Below are 17,104 nucleotides of genomic sequence, written 5' to 3' on the forward strand. Positions count from 1 at the left end.
CCCCCCCCCCCCCCCCCCAATAATACAATCTCTTGTACGGAATTTCACCTTCATTTTTATGCTCCACCACCACCAATTTCTATCTAATGGTGTTTATCACGTTTAGGAAGAATTATTCAATGAGACCATCTCTCTTATATTCTAGCAACCTTAGTGATTGAAGAGGAGAACGAAGCATTCTTTATAAGCGCGTAGAAACCTCTCTTTAAAATTGTGAGGCAGGCAATGGATGGATGAGAACACCAAAAGTTATGGGCTTGGACTGTTACAAATGGTATCAGAGCTAGACATTGAGCGATGTGCTAACGAGGAGACTGAGCCCTGAAAGAGGGTCGACACGAGGTGGTGTGCTAGACAAGAACATTGGTTCTCAAAGGGGGTGGATTGGGGTCTCACATCGATTGGAGAAGGGAACGAGTGTCAGTGAGGACGTTGGGACCCAAATGAGGGTTGATTGTGAGATCCCACGTCGATTGTGGAAGAAAACGAATCATTATTTATAAGGGTGTGAAAACCTGTTTCTAGTAGACGTGTTTTAAAATTGTGAGATTGACGGCTATACGTAAAAGATCAAAACGGATAATATCTGCTCAGAAATCGTGGTGGGGGACGCGGGTGATAAGCATTAGAGGAAGAGGGAGTGAAAAGGGCAAGACATGCAGGCGTGTGAGAAAGAAGAGGACAAATGTATGAGAAGCATTACACATTAGGGAGATATATATGAGATATATAGAAGAGCAAAGGTGCAAACTTTTCCCTACCAGAATTTCTCCTGAGCCAAAAAAGGCATTATACACACACCACTATATTCAAATATTGCATCTTACTCAATCATTTCCCCATCCATTACCCTAAAACCCCATCCCCCATATCTAATATAAATACATATATCCTTTGATCCTTCACTTTCTCCGCTTCAAAATGGAAGGGGATGCTTCAAACTCATCATTATATATCAAACCAAGTTAAGAAAAGTAGTGTACTAATAATGATTATTGGCGATGGGCGGGAGAAAGAGGATGTAGGGGTGTTAGGAATCACGACTCTCCACAATGGTATGATATTATCCACTTTGAGCATAAGCTCTCGTGGGCTTGCTTTGGACTTCCTAAAAGGCCTAATACCAATGGAGATAGTATTTTTCACTTATAAATCCACGATCTTCTACTAAATTAACCAATGTGGGACTCACTCTCAATAATCCTCAACCGGTTCGTGAAATTTGGTCAAAAACATTGTGATTTCATGAATGGGCACGCAAAGAAAGAAGAAAGAAGGACAAGAATCTTATAAAGTTAAATAACCATTCCCTTACACACCACACCAACCATCTCTGCATTCACTCCAATTCTGCTGCTCTTGTACCATTTTATTCAATCATTTCTATATCTTCGTCCCCATCTTTGTGGGAATCTCACTGAATACTATACTCATTGGGGCATATTTGGGGAACAACGTTGTTGTTGTTCTTGTTTTAAAACAGAACCAAACTTCAAATCAACTTCCCCAACTTACTCATAATTCAATTCATAATAAATAATAAAAACTGGGCCGGGAACTGAGGTAGGCAATGGATGGATAAGAACACCAAAAGGCCCAGCCCAATAGTGACAACTTTTCGCTGTTCAAATGATTGTTCGTGGATTTGCTTCATCCAGCTCTTCCCACAGTTTTGGAGGCATCCCTCCCTTTTCTCCTGTCTTCAAATTTGTCATTGGATTCGAATGTTTCCTGGTCAAATTAAGATTCTTTTGTTCATGATTTGCATAATCTTCAATTTAGCTTTTACTCATATAATACAATCAAACCATAAATTATTTCTTTTTGAAAACATAACTTAGAATCCAAGGCATAACTTAGAATCCAAGGCTTATAACTCCTAATTCGGTTTCTTTCTCTCAAAAGTAAAGCGTCCATTCACCCTCCGGATTAGGTGCCCACAGCCACCTTGACTCAAAAATCCCCGAAAATGTTCGACCAAAAACACACTAAAAGTAATTCAATTATGTTATCCAAACGACACTATCTTACAATTTATGAATTCAAATGAATCATAAACACTTCATCAAATTTCGATTCAAACGTACTAAAAATGAAATTAAGGAATTGTTGAGAATTATGGGAGGGAGTTCATATTAGCTAATTTAGGGAATTAAGGAATACACACTAAAGCCATGATAGCTTATACTCTATAATAGATAATATCATATCATTGGGGAGGTTTGTGATTACTAACAGAAATAAGAAGACGAAGACTCCACCTTTCCTAAACGAGATTTTCTTCTCACTAACCCCACTGATGATTCCTTCCCAATTGGGTTAGTTTGTTGAGAAGATGAATTAGCACAAAATTCAGCAAAAATGTCCATGAAGAACTTGTCCACAATCTCAAGATACGTTGGACAAGAGAGACGAGAGTAGTAATGAAGAATCTCTTCAATATCCAAAGCATGATCCACATCTCTAGCGTCTAGCTTTTCCAACTCTTTCATTTTCTTAGCAACCAAACACATTCTTCTCTCATCATACTCTTTCAAATTTTCTTGCGTTTTCCTTTGATGGGTCACTCCAATTTTGATGCTATCTTCATTTTTCTCAACCTTTTTCATCTGGGTCTCGTCCATCGTCTTCGAAAAACGAACTGCATTGCCATTACTATTCTTCATAAAGGATGAGTCTTTATCCATTTCGTGGCCGATGGAGAAGGGCGGCGGCGCCTTGGGAAGCCGTTGGTAGGTATTGGAGAAGAAGGATTTGAAGTTGCATAAGGTTTTGTTGAAGAACTTCTTGGTGTTGGCAATGGAGGCTCGTAGCATCATGGGTGGGCGTTGAATTGTTGTATATTTGGGTACAAATGTGGGAAAGAAGAAGAACACAATATGTTTGAATAAATAGGAAGGGGTTTGAAAAAGAAAGTTGAGGAGGCGACGGCGATGGATTACTGTTCTTTAATTTCTTCTTTTGATGATGGATACATCACACGCTCCGTTTGATTTTGGGTGTGTTTTTGTTTCGTTCACCAATTTGAAGAAATCCATCCAAAGGAAAGAAATCGTTCTCTATAATAGTATGATATTGTCCATTTTGAGCATAAGCTCTCGTGACTTTGCTTTGGACTTCTCCAAAAGATCTCGTACGAAGAAGATAGTATTTCTCACTCTTCCACTAAATTAACCAACTCGGACTCACTCCCAATACTCTTCAACATATTTAACTCAGAAGGTTTGTTGTTGCGTCTCTAAAGCTACCACTCCCCCTGGTTGGTGCATTGAGACTTTTTAGGAGGAGCAAAAAGGAGCGGTATTGTTCCTTAAAAATGAGTTCCCTTTTTCTTTCTATTCAACGGACACTTTTTAGGTTTATAATTTTATTAAAAGGCTATGATTTCTAAACAAACTAGAAACGAGTTGGAAAAAATTTAGAGTGGTTAATTTCTTTTATACGCAATTAAAATTTTGTTGATTCACAAATAGAAAAAAATATTGATTATATTAGAGAATTTTCGAGGTAATATGTTACAATCAACGTCTAGAGTACTCTAATGAGAAGGGTTACCAAGAATATGAATATAATGAATTTTGAAAATGGAGAGGCATATGGTGACATATTTTAGGGGCAGCGTAGCTTAGAGGGGAGAGGTATGTGTTTGTGTGGGCCAAAAGTAGAATGGTAAGTGGAAGAGAGTGAGGATTGAAGGCAAGACAAAACTTGTTTGACCTAACCATTAACCATGGACCACTTTTCTTTTTTCTTTTTGGTTTTGGTTTTGGTTTCAACTTACTCCTCCCCTTCACCCTCTTTTCATTCACGGGTTTCGTTTCGATACCTTATATTTGCATCATTACTGTTCAAATTGTAATAGCTTAACTTCACCGCTGGTAGATATTGTGTTTTTTGAACTTTTCTTTCTAAACATAAATTTCTACACCTCTATAAGAAATACTCCATTCCTCTCTCCAACCAACGTGCAATCTCACAATTCATCCCATTGTGAGCCTAACGTCTTTGTTAGCACACTGCCCGGTGCTTGGATACCATATGTAACCGCTCAACGAGAAATTGAGTAAAAGAAGAGTTATTTTTTAAAAAATGTGTAAGAAAAAGTTGAAAAAGAGTTTTTGTTTGTGGTGTAGTTGCGTCATTATCAGGAAACAAAAGAGAAAGAAAGAAGGATAGATTTAAAACTGGGAATACTGTAATTAATGAGCTGGTTGGTGGAATCCAGAAAACTGAGTGATTAATGGATATTGATGATTCATCAATAATGTTGAGTATTTGTTTTGGCATGGAAACAAAAAGGGTAGGCCTGGAACAAGCCCATCATAGAGACGTGGAGTCCATCAGTGTTGGGTGCAGGAAGGCCAGAAAGGGCAGAAAAGGCAGCCATCCAGCAGCAGCAGCAGGTAGCATAGCAGCAGAAGCAGGCTCAAAAACCCAAAAAATGCTATAACTTAACACTGTATTTAATGAGATGAAGAGGCCCAATGGGTTCCCATCTGCCAAAGATCCAGACATTCCCACCATTGCTTCCACCATCCGCCCTTTCACTATCCTCATTTAACTCAATGCGTCCTTAGATTCTTCTAGATGAACCAACACCTACGAACCCTTGTATGCAATCTTCTTGTTGTTCTACGTGAATTCAAAAATTTTAGATTGTAACCCACTCTTTGTCTTTCCCTTTGTTCCCTTTTGGTTTGACAATGACCCTTCAATTCCCATGCTAACCCCCCCCTATTACCCTCTTCAAACTCTGCCACCCCTTTTGCCTCTATTCCTTTTCCCAATCCCCATTACCCTCTACTTTTACTCCCCTTTTTAAGTAACCAACTCACCCAAGTTACTACTGCCTTCACCCTCCCGCCCATGTGATCACCCTTCTTCCCCCCATAAACTCATCGTTATTAGATGTTATCCATTTTGACCTATTATGTATCGCCATCAACTTCATGATTTTCACACTCTTATAAGAAATGTTCCGTTTCCCTCTTCCACTCTTATACGACACAATCTTATTTGTAACAACCCAAGCTTATGGTTAGTAGTTATTATCTGTATCAGTCCGTTAATGTCATCATACCATTTGTAACAACTCAAGCTCATTGCTAATAAATATTGTCCGCTTTGGCTCGTTACGCATCTCTGTTAGTCTCATGGTTTTAAAACGCATCTGTCAGGGAGAGGATTTTATATCCTTATAAGTAATGCTTCGTTCCCCTCTCTAGCCAATATGGGATCTTACAATCCACTCCCTTGGCCCTAGTGTCTTTGCTAGCACACCGACCAGTGTCTGTATCTAATACCATTTGTAACAGCCCAAGTTCACCACTAGTAAATATTGTTCATTTTGACCCGTTACATATCGTCGTCAGCCTCATGATTTTAAACATGTCGACTAGGGAGAAGTTTTCACACATTTATAAGAAATGTTTCGTTTATCTCTCCAACTGATGCAAGATCTCACAAACTCCTCTTGATTTTTTTTTTTGTTCAAAGGCCAACACCCTTTTCACTACCTGATACAAGACAGCAGCAGGACACATCAAATCAACTTCTTAGAATAATAACGTATAAATACCAAAAAAATCAAACTCATTTATGGTCTGCTGCTCACTTCGGCTTTTGTTAAGAATTCATGTCTCTTCTGAAGAACAGCTTGTGTGTTTATGTTCTTGTTTGAAGAACAGCTTGCGAGTGTTGCTGAGAAAAACATGATATTTGGCTCTGTTCTTATCCATTAACCTTAACTATCATATATCTTAAAGTCAAACTTAGGGATATATTATAGTTATAGTTTGTCTTTATCCTTGCTTTTTGTTTTTGTGTTTTGAAACCAAGATGGCCACGTAGGCATTTACATGCAGATTTTAATTTTGAAGTGAAGGGTATTATTAGAATGAAGAAAATTCAAATGGCAAGCACAATGAATGGTTGTTGTGAAGAACAAAACAAGATTGGACGCTGTTTTCAATATATATGATGTTCTTTGTTGATTGACATTTTTGTACAATTTTGTATTCTTTCTGCGGCGAAGGATGGTTTGAAGCGATTCAAAATCACAGAAATCTGAACAACTTTATGTCTTTTTATTTCTTTTAAGCCATTGGCCTTTTCCATCTTTCAACCCTTTTGTCTTGACAAGTCTAAAGTGTGTGTGTGTGTATGTGTTGTATGTGTATGTGTGTGTTTGTGAAGTTACCTATTTCAAAAGGAGTCTGTTCTGCACCAAAAGGAGCACTATTTTAAGTCTCTATCTTCTTATTCTTCCCTCCAAAAACTCCATTTTTTCAAAACTTGCTTCTCCAAAAATCTTCCATCTTTCCTGCTTTTTTCTGTTCATTGAAACAGACCCAGATTGAGTTATATGCATAATCTGAAAGATTAATATCATTAGAATCAGAAGTAGATATTACACACACAATAAGGGATAAAACTTTGATTATTTGGTTAATAATCAATGGAAGTTAGGCTTAATTCATTTTCTTTTTGCTGACAAACAAAGAGATCAGAGTTTTGATGTTCATCAAGATCCCCAGTCGGAAAACAAAGCCTCCCAAATCTCTGTGAACACCTCAAGAATCACATTATGGTGATGGGGGGAATTCAAAGAGAGGAAACACTGCAAGAGCTGTTCGAGATCGTTAGCAGAGAATATCTGTTTCTCGACAATCATTTCTAACATTGAGGTTCTAAAATCATTATATGGATCGCTTGATTTCTTCACCACTGCAAAGCTATCTTTCACTTTTCCTTTCAACGGCAACACACCCATTTCAGAACACCGGCTCCGACCTCCTTTTCTCCGGCGAGACTTGTTCCGTCGGTGAGACGCCGACGAATCAGAAGAACGCGATTTCGAGGAGAAAAGAGTGTCCGTTTCGTCGTCGTCATCGTCCTCGCTACTGTACCACCACGTACCGCCGAAGTTCGACTCCACCGAAGACGAACTAAACGGGCAGAACGGACTCTCCCTCTTACTCTGTTTCCTCTGTTTCTTCTTCTTCTTCTTCTTCGTCGCCGTCGTCGTTTTCTCAGAGAAGGGTTTGGAGGGTGAGATCGGAGAAGCTGGAGGGCAGGTCCAGCCACCGGAAATTGCAGAGGGGAAAGGGGCTAGAGGGAAACGGTGGGAAATTTTCCGTCGGGGGAGAAGGAAATCACGTGAGAAAGCAGGGCTTTCGGCGGTTTCAGAGGAATACTCCGGCTGGATCTTACGGAAACTAACGTCGTGCGGGGACGGAATAAAGACGGCTTTGTGGATGATATCGGACAGATTACGGGAACGGCAAGAGGCGAAAGAGGATTGGAACATGCGAGGGAGACGGAGCTTGAAGCGGGTATCCATGGGAGAAAGAAAGCGGAAAATGGCAGAGTGTGAAGAAGGAACAACAAATGCATGACAAACCAAAAGTGGGAGAGTGCTTATTTAAACCACGACCAAAACTTCCCCAGCTGTACCTGCTTTTCCACGTGGCCAACCTCATACTGCCACGTGTCATGCTGATTCATTATTTAATATTTATTTTCTTCAAAATAGTATTATAAATATCCACATTTAGCAACAAGTTTTACTAAAAATAAAATAAAATAGATATTCTGAAACTTGCCATATACAAAAGGCAATGTGGGTATTATTATTATTATTTATTACCCTTTTACCAATTCTTATTTGTCATCTTCCCAACAAAAAAAATAAAAATAAAATAAGAGTACCCTTTCAACAAAGCAACAAGCTTCAATGATATGTATCAATTGAGTCTTCAACACATGTATCTATTCATATATGTATCTACTAGACTTAGAATACGACATTCAGGTATGTTTAAATAAAAAGATTGAAAAATATAATTAAGGGCATGAAAGGAAAGGAGGCACGAGGCACCCGGCTCGACTACGTCATTTTCTACTGTATTGTTGGGTCAAAAGACGTTTTTAAGTTATTAAAAACTGGTTGGTGGGTTAGATCATGTTTTAATTTCAAATTCAAATTTGAATTAGTGCCCTAAAATCTGTGAAATTTAATCCATTTTCATTTAGGATATTGTCAACTAAATCAACTAAATCACACTATGTTTCAAACATTTTTTTGAATAAAAAAAATAGTTAGTGGATGTCTTTATTTGAATGTATTAAAAAAAATGAGAAGAAAGTCTTCTAGTTATGAAATAAAATAATTAAAACTGGAGATGATACACAAATTCATGATTCTTATTATTTATGTTTTCATTATATGATATAATGTAAATGTTGATGAAGAAAGAGAGGGAAAAGTGATGGTGACAGTGATATATTTTAGTTGGATTTTGGTGAGAAACTTTGGGTGTACTAATTTTGAGATTGGGAAACAACTTTTAGATGGATAAAAACAGGAGGGTTGAGACAAGGAATTTGAACTCAATTTAACGTTCAACTTTTGTCTTATATTATTGTCTTTTATTTCGCTCTGAAATCAAGTGCGTGCGAGATTTCGTGTTGGAAAAGATAACAAATATAGATGAAAAGATAATAAGTATAGATAAAACCGTGGAGTTGACGGTCATATATAACGACATGACTAAATGTTTGTGATGACCTCGTGTTGTTGCATCACGGTCATCAAAACTTCAACTTTTCAATTGGGTTCACCCAAAAACAAGAAATCGAAATGAATGGGTGTGTTTTGTTCTTGTTTTCCCAAAAATTGAGTAAATAATTGGGATGAAAAATGTTGAAAAAAGTTGAGAAAGGGTGAAGAGAAGAGCATCTGAAAGTGGAAGAAAGTTCCAAGAAGAGAAAAACACATGAACAAGTGCAGATTTTAGCCTTTTTTTTTAATATACAACCACCAATTCGAAACCAATAGCTAACAGACAGTCTTTTACAGTACTTTGATTCGCCTCTTCTACTTGAATTTTGCCTCATGACAACAACAAAATATACGCAAACCATGGATTTCCTGACCCACTTTTCATTCCCACCCTTGACTTGACCAATCATACATCCCCCCACAAAGTATTTCAAATTTTCAACCCAAAAGTTTAATCCCAACTAAGCTATGTTCATCTTAATAATAAATAATAAACTTTGATCCTATGAGAGTTCATCAGCTCATCAGCTCATCAGCTCATCCATGATGATCCACAATGCTACGCAAAACATGAACATAAAGTGATGAAGAAATAAGGGAAAAGGTAGAGGAGGAGGAGGACTACAACGTCTCTTCAATCTGCACTGGCGTGGTACTGTTTGTGTCCTTGTCCTGGAATAGGACCTCCATCTCCTCCAAGCTTTTTCCTTTAGTCTCTGGCAAAAAGAAGTAAAAGAAGAGGGTACCCAGTGCCATTATTCCCGATAGCACCATGAACATGCCTCCAAACGTGATCTCTTTTGATATGCTCAGAAATGTCATCGATACCACTCCGCTCACCAATCTGTTCACTGATACCGCCAGGCTCGACCCCTGCGCCCTCATCCTGTTCGGGAATATCTCCGATGAGTACACCCACGCTATTGGCCCAAGCCCAATTGAAAATAATGCCACGTCCCCACATAATGCTATTATGCTCAATACTACGGCCCATGTTGGCCTGCCTTTCCCCATTTCCATTGCTTTTGAGCCCAGGGCTAGTAAGCCTAGCGCCACTGTCATCCCGGCTGACCCCACTAGTAAAAGCGGCCGCCTTCCTAATCGGTCTAGGTACAGTGCTGAGAATAGAACGAAGCAGGTCTTTGTAATGCCCATTACCACGTTCACGCTGAACAGATGCCGTTTTTGTTGGATTCCGGCTGCGCGGAATACTTCCGGTGAGTAGTACATTACGGCGTCGTTTCCTGATGCTTGCATGAAGAAGTTGATTCCGATGGCGGCTATTAGTATTCGGCGGATTGGCTTTGTGGGTTTTATCAGTAGTTCCTTCCAAACCCCTTGTCCGTTCCATTTGCCGCCGGGCGCGGCTGCGGCTACGGCTTCGGTTATTGACTTCAGTCTCTCCTCTGCTTCGATTTCGTTGGTGGAGATTTTGATTAAGACCTTTTTGGCTTCTTCCGATTTGCCCTTCATGACTAGCCAACGCGGGGATTCGGGCATTGTTAGAACGCCCAATCCGACGCCCAGCGCTGGTATTCCGGCGATTCCGAGCATGATTCTCCAGTTGATGTGCAGTGGTAGGCCGGACAGAGCGTAGTTGATGATGTAGCCCAGTAAAATACCGAACGTGATGAAGATTTCCGGGAATGAACTGAGAAGGCCGCGGGATGTAGCCGGAGAGAGCTCCGCCGTGTAGACAGGGGCGATCATGAGGGCGTAACCGACGCCGACGCCAGCGATCATACGACCGACTAGGAGAAGAGGAAAAGATGGGGCGAGACCCATTAACAACGCGCCGATTAGAAACGTGGTGGATGCGAGGAATGTTGTGTAGCGCCGGCCGATTGAATCAGAGGTCCGGCCGGAAGCGAGAGATCCGACTAGAGAGAGTACGTTTAGCGATCCCACAAGGATTTCCACTTGGGTGGATGAGATTTTGAGATTCTCTTCGATGTAGAGCACAGCCCCACTCATCACTCCAATATCTTCACGAATTGAGCCAAAATTCAGAAACCCAAAACGCAAAAAAGCAAAAGAGAGACAAGGAACTGACCGTAGCCCAACAAAATGGAGTTGGTGGAAGCCAAAATGGAGCAAATTAAGGTGTACTTGTTGATCCCAAATCCCTTGGGTTGTAGTTTGGAGGCTTCTTCCACATCCATGGGTTCCATCGGAGTTGCAGCAGCGGCTTCCATGTCGGAGGGACTGTTGCCTTTTTTCTTGAATCAGTGGGCCGTTATTTGAATGGGCGAAAATGGAGCAGAGAAGAAGCTGTAATTGTGGTGCGTTCGGTTAGGTGAGTGGAAATTTAATTCTTCGGGGGGTTTAGTGATTGCCAAATCTGCATGAATGGCATGATATTAGGAGGAATATGAATTACACGTCATCTTTTGAATCTCCTAGTTTCGTATGAGCTGGAACTTACTCCCCACTCCTTTTATCCCCTTATGTAGAAAGATTCCATTATTTAGAGATTGTTTTCCATAATTAAAATCTTGGTAAGTTGGCATACAAATTAAGCATCAAAGCCTGGTGTTCATTGAATGCAGAGTCCATGCTTTCTTTATTGTCTTTAATCAATCAATGCCCAACTGCTTCACATTGCTACTAAATGCAGTATTCAAAGTATTATATCTGCAAAGTCTACCATCATTATTCTGCATGCAAAAGTCAAAATATAGTCTCATGATTTTTCAGAATACATACGTTAGAGAGAGATTTTTCGTTTCCCTGCCTAACCAATGTGCTAGCGAAGACATTAGGCCTCTAAGGAGTGAATTGTGAAATGTCACTTCAATTGGAGGGGGGAACGAAACATCTCTCATGAGGTGTGGAAACCTCTCCTTAATAGACGTGTTTTAAAACTGTCAAACTGCCGACGATAACGAATCAAAGTTGACAATATTTGCTAGCGGTGGTCTTTGACTATCACATCTTTGACCATGTCGTTTTATTTATTTGATTCTATTAGATATCAATTTCAAATTTATATATAATATATCGATTAACTTCTGTGCCAAAAAAGAGTTCCCAAAACCAGAGATGTACTGCTGCTAGGACTGAGGAGAATATTAGCTGTGCCAAGGTCTGATAACAGTTCATTGGCCAACCTGAGACATCAGCCAGAGCCTTAAAGAAATGGGAGAGAACTGCTAGCTAGTTTTAGTTTTCGCATTCTAATTGACAACACGCATACCTTTAACTAGTCATCTTAATAGAATCTTCAAATGTCGAACAAAGAATTGTGAGACTCAAAAGTGTAATTAAAAGTGACTCAAGTGACTCTTTGTTTGAGGCCTCCAGAGAAGGAGTCAAGTCTTGATTAAAGAGAAGATATTCGAGGTCTCCACCATAAACCTCGGGGAGGTTCTATAGTATACTTTGTTCGAGGGGAGGATTGTTGGGAGGGAGTCCCAAGACATCTGCATTAGTATGAGGTCTTACCATTGTAGAAGTACGTGATTCCTAACTATGATTGATCGGGGCCTCTCTAGGCGCTTCTGTTGCAGCTTTATTTCTCTTGCTCGTTATAACAGAGCTCTCCAACAATGAATTATATCAGATCCATATACAGCTGAACTAAGACTCACCCATGCAAGCATCTACTTTTTTCAAGTCAAAATAGGCTTCAGATTTAGCTTTCAATAAGACGTCCTATACAACTCAAATTATGCATACTAAGATGTTAGACGCTTGGCCAAAAAACCCTTCATCGTAGCACCTAAATCGAGCATTCACAATGCTTCAACGACTTCCAAGGTTCAAGATCTTCTGCTACTGCGCTTGGCTGAACCATTGCTTTGGGTGGATTGAAAATTGGCACCGAAATACCCTAAAACGCGTGAGGCTCCATCACCCTCCCTTTGCGACAAATTTCCATTTAGCTGGAATTACCCAACATGGAAGCGATGCTGACATCGACCCACAACGCCACGTGTCATCTCTGTCGTACAAGGATTGGGTTGCTTATCGTGTGGTCATCACAGTCCTTACTTTCCATCGACTCCTTAGATATTTCATTCCCTCTAAACTCTTCCAAAAATATCTCTCACAGCAATACCTTTTTCCCGGTGGCATTCTGTTATAAGAAATTCGCACTTTTTGTGCAACTCTATCTTCCATCAATGACTGCGCTTACGAGGCATCACGTCTACCCACAAAGTTTCGGGGTCCCAAGTTCCAGAGATGGGCACCTGATCGGAGCTCTCGGACGGGGAGTCCACCGGTTCGGGGTTGGAGTATCGACGAGCCGCAGTGGGTTCTGCTTGAGGAAGTGTAGATCGTGCAGAGGCGAGGATTGTGAAGGGAGGAATCGTGGAAATTCGAGGTTAAAAGAAGTGAAAACGAAGAAGGAAAGTGAGTTTTGGAAATTTTGGAGGTCTGGTGTTCTGGGTAAGTTTAATTTGGTTTTGGGGTCGGATGTTGATCGGGAGAAGCTTATGGCAAATATGGAGGGTTTGATTTCTACAGTGAGTGTTGCTGTGTGCTGTTGTTGTTATCTTCTTCTTAAACATTGTTTGAATCTCATGTTTTCTCTGTTGTAGTATCACTAACTGTAGCTCCTTTATTATCTATGATGAACAGGCTGCACTGCAAATTGGAAGATATATCGTTACCATGATGAGCACTGGTGTTGTACTTGCTGTTGGATTTCAGCTATCAGGTATATCCAAAAAAGTAACAAAGATGTCTCATTAAAATCGTCAATGTCAATATGGATTCTGTTTTTTGTGAAAATTATGAAGGTGGAGACAGTCAGATGAACACACTGATTTGGTATAGCTGGCTTGGAGGGGTTATTATTGGAACCATGATTGGTGCTAACATGGTATTAGAGGAGCACTGCAGAGCTGGTCCACGCAATGTTGTTATAACTGGAAGGTAACTGATCATTCCTCAGGGAGAATGTACACCACCTGGTCTTTGTTTTAATGCATTACATGGTGATAGGATTGATTGCTTGTAACAGTCCAAGTCTACCGCTAGTAGATATTGTCCGTTTTGACTCATTACATATCGTTGTCAGCTTCACGGTTTTAAAACCATTTGCTAGGAGAGGTTTCCACACCCTTACCTTCTTCAGGGCCCAGCGTCCTTGCTTGCACTCGTTCCTCTCTCCAATCGATGTGGGGATCTCACAATTTATAACAACCCAAGTCCAAGTCCACTACTAGTAGATATTATCCTCTTTGCGCTTTCTTTCAAAGTTTTTAAAACTCGTCTTCTAAGGAGAGGTTTTGCACACCCTTATAAGTTTCATTCCCTTCTCCAACCGATGTGAGATCTCTTGGATCGGCACACCGCCCAGTGTCCACCCCCTTCAAGACTTTGCATCTTCGTTGGCACACCGCCCGGTGTCTGGCTTTGATACCAATTGTAATAGCCCAAGCCCACCACTAGTAGATATGTCCGCTTTGGCTCGTTACGTATCGCCATCAGCATCACGGTTTTAAAACACGTTTGCTAGGTAGAGGTTTTCACATCCTTATAAGAAATGCTTCGTCTCCTTCTCCAACCGATGTGGGATCTCACCTTACTTTATAGTGTTCATTGTTGGCCTGTATTGTCTTCTTTTCTTATATCATGTGAAGCCTGCTATGCTAGTAACATGAAGACTCATATATGACACTGTTGTCTGTTACATGGATGTTTGACTATGCAGCACAAGAGGATTGGGGAAAGCACTAGCCAGAGAGTTTCTTCTTTCTGGAGACCGTGTGGTTGTGGCATCACGCAGGTGGTCTTCAGAAACAAAATAAAACTTCTGATACATAATGTCTAAACCTTTCTACTGACTTTTACTCACATCACATTTTCTTACCAATAATTTTGTGAAGACAGTCCTGAATCCGTTCAAGAAACTCTCAGAGAGCTGGAGGAGAACTTAAATGGTCTAATGCTCAGAAATGGTTCTTCCAATACAAGCCTGTCACATGCTAAAGTTGTTGGCACAACGTGCAACGTCCGCGACCCTGAAGATGTTCATAACTTAGCTGAATTTGCTTTAAACGAACTTGGTTCCATTGACATTTGGGTGAGTCATGAACTTACAGATTCATTATTTACCTACATTCTTCACTTGTCACAATCGTCACAATCGCACTTTTACTGATGAACAATCGCACCAAGAGATGCTTATTCAAAAACATTTAGTTTTAGATCATCAAGGATAAAATAAGGAACAGCTTCTCTCTTATTTTTCAATCTTGAATTTGTTTAATGTGACAAATCGTGGACAGATAAACAATGCGGGCACAAATAAAGGCTTTCGACCATTACTGCAGTTTACTGATGAGGATATTATTCAGGTGAAGTAAATTTGTGATTTCTGGATGTTTTCCCTAAGAAAGTGTTTGATGTTATAACTTATAAGTTGATTGGCTATTTGATAGATTCTCTCAACAAACCTTGTTGGTTCGCTTCTTTGTACACGAGAAGCCATGCGGGTAATGAGAAATCAGGCTAAAGGAGGGCATATATTTAACATGGACGGTGCTGGCTCTGGAGGTTCAAGTACTCCTTTGACGGCTGTGTAAGTTCATTGCATCCTGTAGTCTTATTTGGGGCGGGGGGTTTGGTTCGAATTCTGGATCGTATTCTCGTGTCGATGACACCATTTGGTTTACTGAACTTGTAGGTATGGATCAACAAAATGTGGTCTTAGACAGCTTCAATCATCTCTTTTGAAAGAATGCAGGCGGTCCAATGTAGGAGTACACACTGCATCTCCTGGCATGGTTTTGACAGATCTCCTTCTTAGGTGAATCAAGTTTCTTGTTATCAATGTTTTTGGTCTTGCGCACCTTGGAACAATCCTTACTGAATCTTAGCCTTCTAATACTTGTGGCTTGCATACAGTGGTTCAACTGTGAGAAACAAACAGATGTTCAACATCATATGTGAGCTTCCTGAAACAGTTGCTAGAACATTAGTTCCTCGGATGCGGGTCGTGAAAGGAACAGGAAGAGCCATCAACTACTTAACTCCTCCAAGAATCTTATTAGCTCTGGTCACTGCCTGGCTGCGACGAGGTCGGTGGTTCGACGAACAGGTAAGTTCAGTTTCATGATGGAAAGAATTCATTAAGAACCCAGCTGACCAAATGTGGAGGGGGATCATTCATCTAATCTGTAATATATTGCAGGGGAGGGCTCTGTATGCAGCGGAGGCAGACAGAATACGTAACTGGGCCGAAAACCGCACTCGTTTCTCCTTCACCGATGCAATGGAGATGTACACAGAGAACACCTGGGTGTCTGTCTTCTCCCTTTCAATCGTTTGCGCATTCATAATTCTCTCTACCACAACAAACAACACATTCCCTGGAACTTGATTTTCTTCGAATACAACACGAACCAAGAGAGCATTCGAACGTCGTCGGGAAAGCAGCATTGTTAGATACTGATAGGGGAGAAGAAAAGAGAGGAGAAAGGGACATTGTTAGTTGAGCTAGCCTCCTTGCACACTAAGGGAAAACCAACCCCCACTTCCTCTAGCAAATGTATTGACTGACTGCCTAACCGCAAACGCAGAGGCATGAAAAGGGCCTCTGGAGGCGTATTTATTTGTTTAGCTCAATGGACTGATCTGCATTGAAATGTAGTGTGTAAGAAGCCCACAAGAATTCAAGTAAAGTTGGTGCCTTTTTTAATACTCTGCGTGCGCGGCGGGACTTGGTCAAGTCAAATGCTTTGCCGGGTTCACAAATGGCTTCTGCTCTGTTCTGCCTTCCACGTTTGAACAAGCAACCACCGTCTCCATCTCCACCACTCTCTTGGCTGGCAGCCGGTGGGATATATATTTATATTGAAAACGTTGCAAGCAAGCTTATAATTCAAGACTAGCAAATATAATATTGTAATTTTTAATTCCCCCTCACCACACGGTCTTATTGTGGTCAAATTATTTTTGTCTCGTACCCGACGAATTTATGGCTTGATTTTGAGGGGGTTTGTGAGATTTTACCTGGCGTATCGGTTGGTTTATAAGTCGTTCAATGGTTCAGATGTTGAATTCTATGCCAATTGGCTTGAAAATGAAAATGTAGCTTAAGTATTCACTACAAGGATTATCATATTTTTAACCTCTATTCAAGTATATGAAACCAACCTTGGTATACTCCAAGTGAACGAGAATCAATTAATGTGACATTTTTATTAGTGGGTCTCGTCTTGAATTTAAGAACCTCCCTCCTTGGTTCCTCTCATAAAATTCATTATCATGTTCTCATTCCGTGTGTTCGTGGGCCTATCATAAGAATCATGCATCCAAGTCTCGGTATAAACTTCACTTTTCCACGTCAAAATTTAAGCCATACACGACTAATTGACTAAAAGATTAGGGAATAAGCGGAAGACGGATCTTCAAAATAAAATATTCTCTAAAATAAATAAATAAATAATAATAATGCTAAGAAAAATACATCAAAATTCAACCACATAAAAAAACATTTATGCCCTTCAATTATTAATCAATTATCACTTTTTTTATTATGTGTAATTATTAATCAATCGATAAGTATACCAAGAAAAGAAAAAGAAA

The 17,104-nt window shown here is 40.2% G+C and overlaps 4 protein-coding genes across 4 annotated transcripts; 1 reads left to right on the forward strand and 3 right to left on the reverse strand.

Annotated features, from left to right (window-relative positions):
- Positions 1–2,231: 2,231 nt before the first annotated feature.
- LOC111461329 lies at positions 2,232–2,819 on the reverse strand. The gene has a single exon (XM_023104827.1). The coding sequence runs from the start codon at positions 2,817–2,819 to the stop codon at positions 2,232–2,234; it is 588 nt and encodes a 195-aa protein (XP_022960595.1).
- A 3,553-nt stretch (positions 2,820–6,372) lies between these two features.
- LOC111461717 (transcription repressor OFP8) lies at positions 6,373–7,405 on the reverse strand. Its single transcript, XM_023105341.1, has one exon. The coding sequence runs from the start codon at positions 7,340–7,342 to the stop codon at positions 6,524–6,526; it is 819 nt and encodes a 272-aa protein (XP_022961109.1). The 5' UTR covers positions 7,343–7,405; the 3' UTR covers positions 6,373–6,523.
- Positions 7,406–8,766: 1,361 nt separating this feature from the next.
- On the reverse strand, positions 8,767–11,051 carry LOC111461437 (probable polyol transporter 6). Its single transcript, XM_023104952.1, has 2 exons — positions 10,617–11,051; positions 8,767–10,548 (listed from the first exon to the last, which is right to left on the reverse strand). The coding sequence occupies exons 1-2, from the start codon at positions 10,756–10,758 to the stop codon at positions 9,185–9,187; spliced, it is 1,506 nt and encodes a 501-aa protein (XP_022960720.1). The 5' UTR covers positions 10,759–11,051; the 3' UTR covers positions 8,767–9,184.
- A 1,530-nt stretch (positions 11,052–12,581) lies between these two features.
- LOC111461436 (probable chlorophyll(ide) b reductase NYC1, chloroplastic) lies at positions 12,582–16,465 on the forward strand. Its single transcript, XM_023104951.1, has 10 exons — positions 12,582–13,032; positions 13,148–13,226; positions 13,309–13,444; positions 14,226–14,300; positions 14,405–14,597; positions 14,803–14,871; positions 14,956–15,095; positions 15,201–15,323; positions 15,422–15,614; positions 15,708–16,465. Exons 1-10 carry the CDS (start codon positions 12,688–12,690, stop codon positions 15,894–15,896), a joined length of 1,542 nt encoding a protein of 513 aa, XP_022960719.1. The 5' UTR covers positions 12,582–12,687; the 3' UTR covers positions 15,897–16,465.
- Positions 16,466–17,104: the final 639 nt, after the last annotated feature.

Source organism: Cucurbita moschata, unplaced genomic scaffold, assembly GCF_002738365.1.
Source record: "Cucurbita moschata cultivar Rifu unplaced genomic scaffold, Cmos_1.0 Cmo_Scf00025, whole genome shotgun sequence".
In the NCBI taxonomy this organism is placed as follows: domain Eukaryota; kingdom Viridiplantae; phylum Streptophyta; class Magnoliopsida; order Cucurbitales; family Cucurbitaceae; genus Cucurbita; species Cucurbita moschata.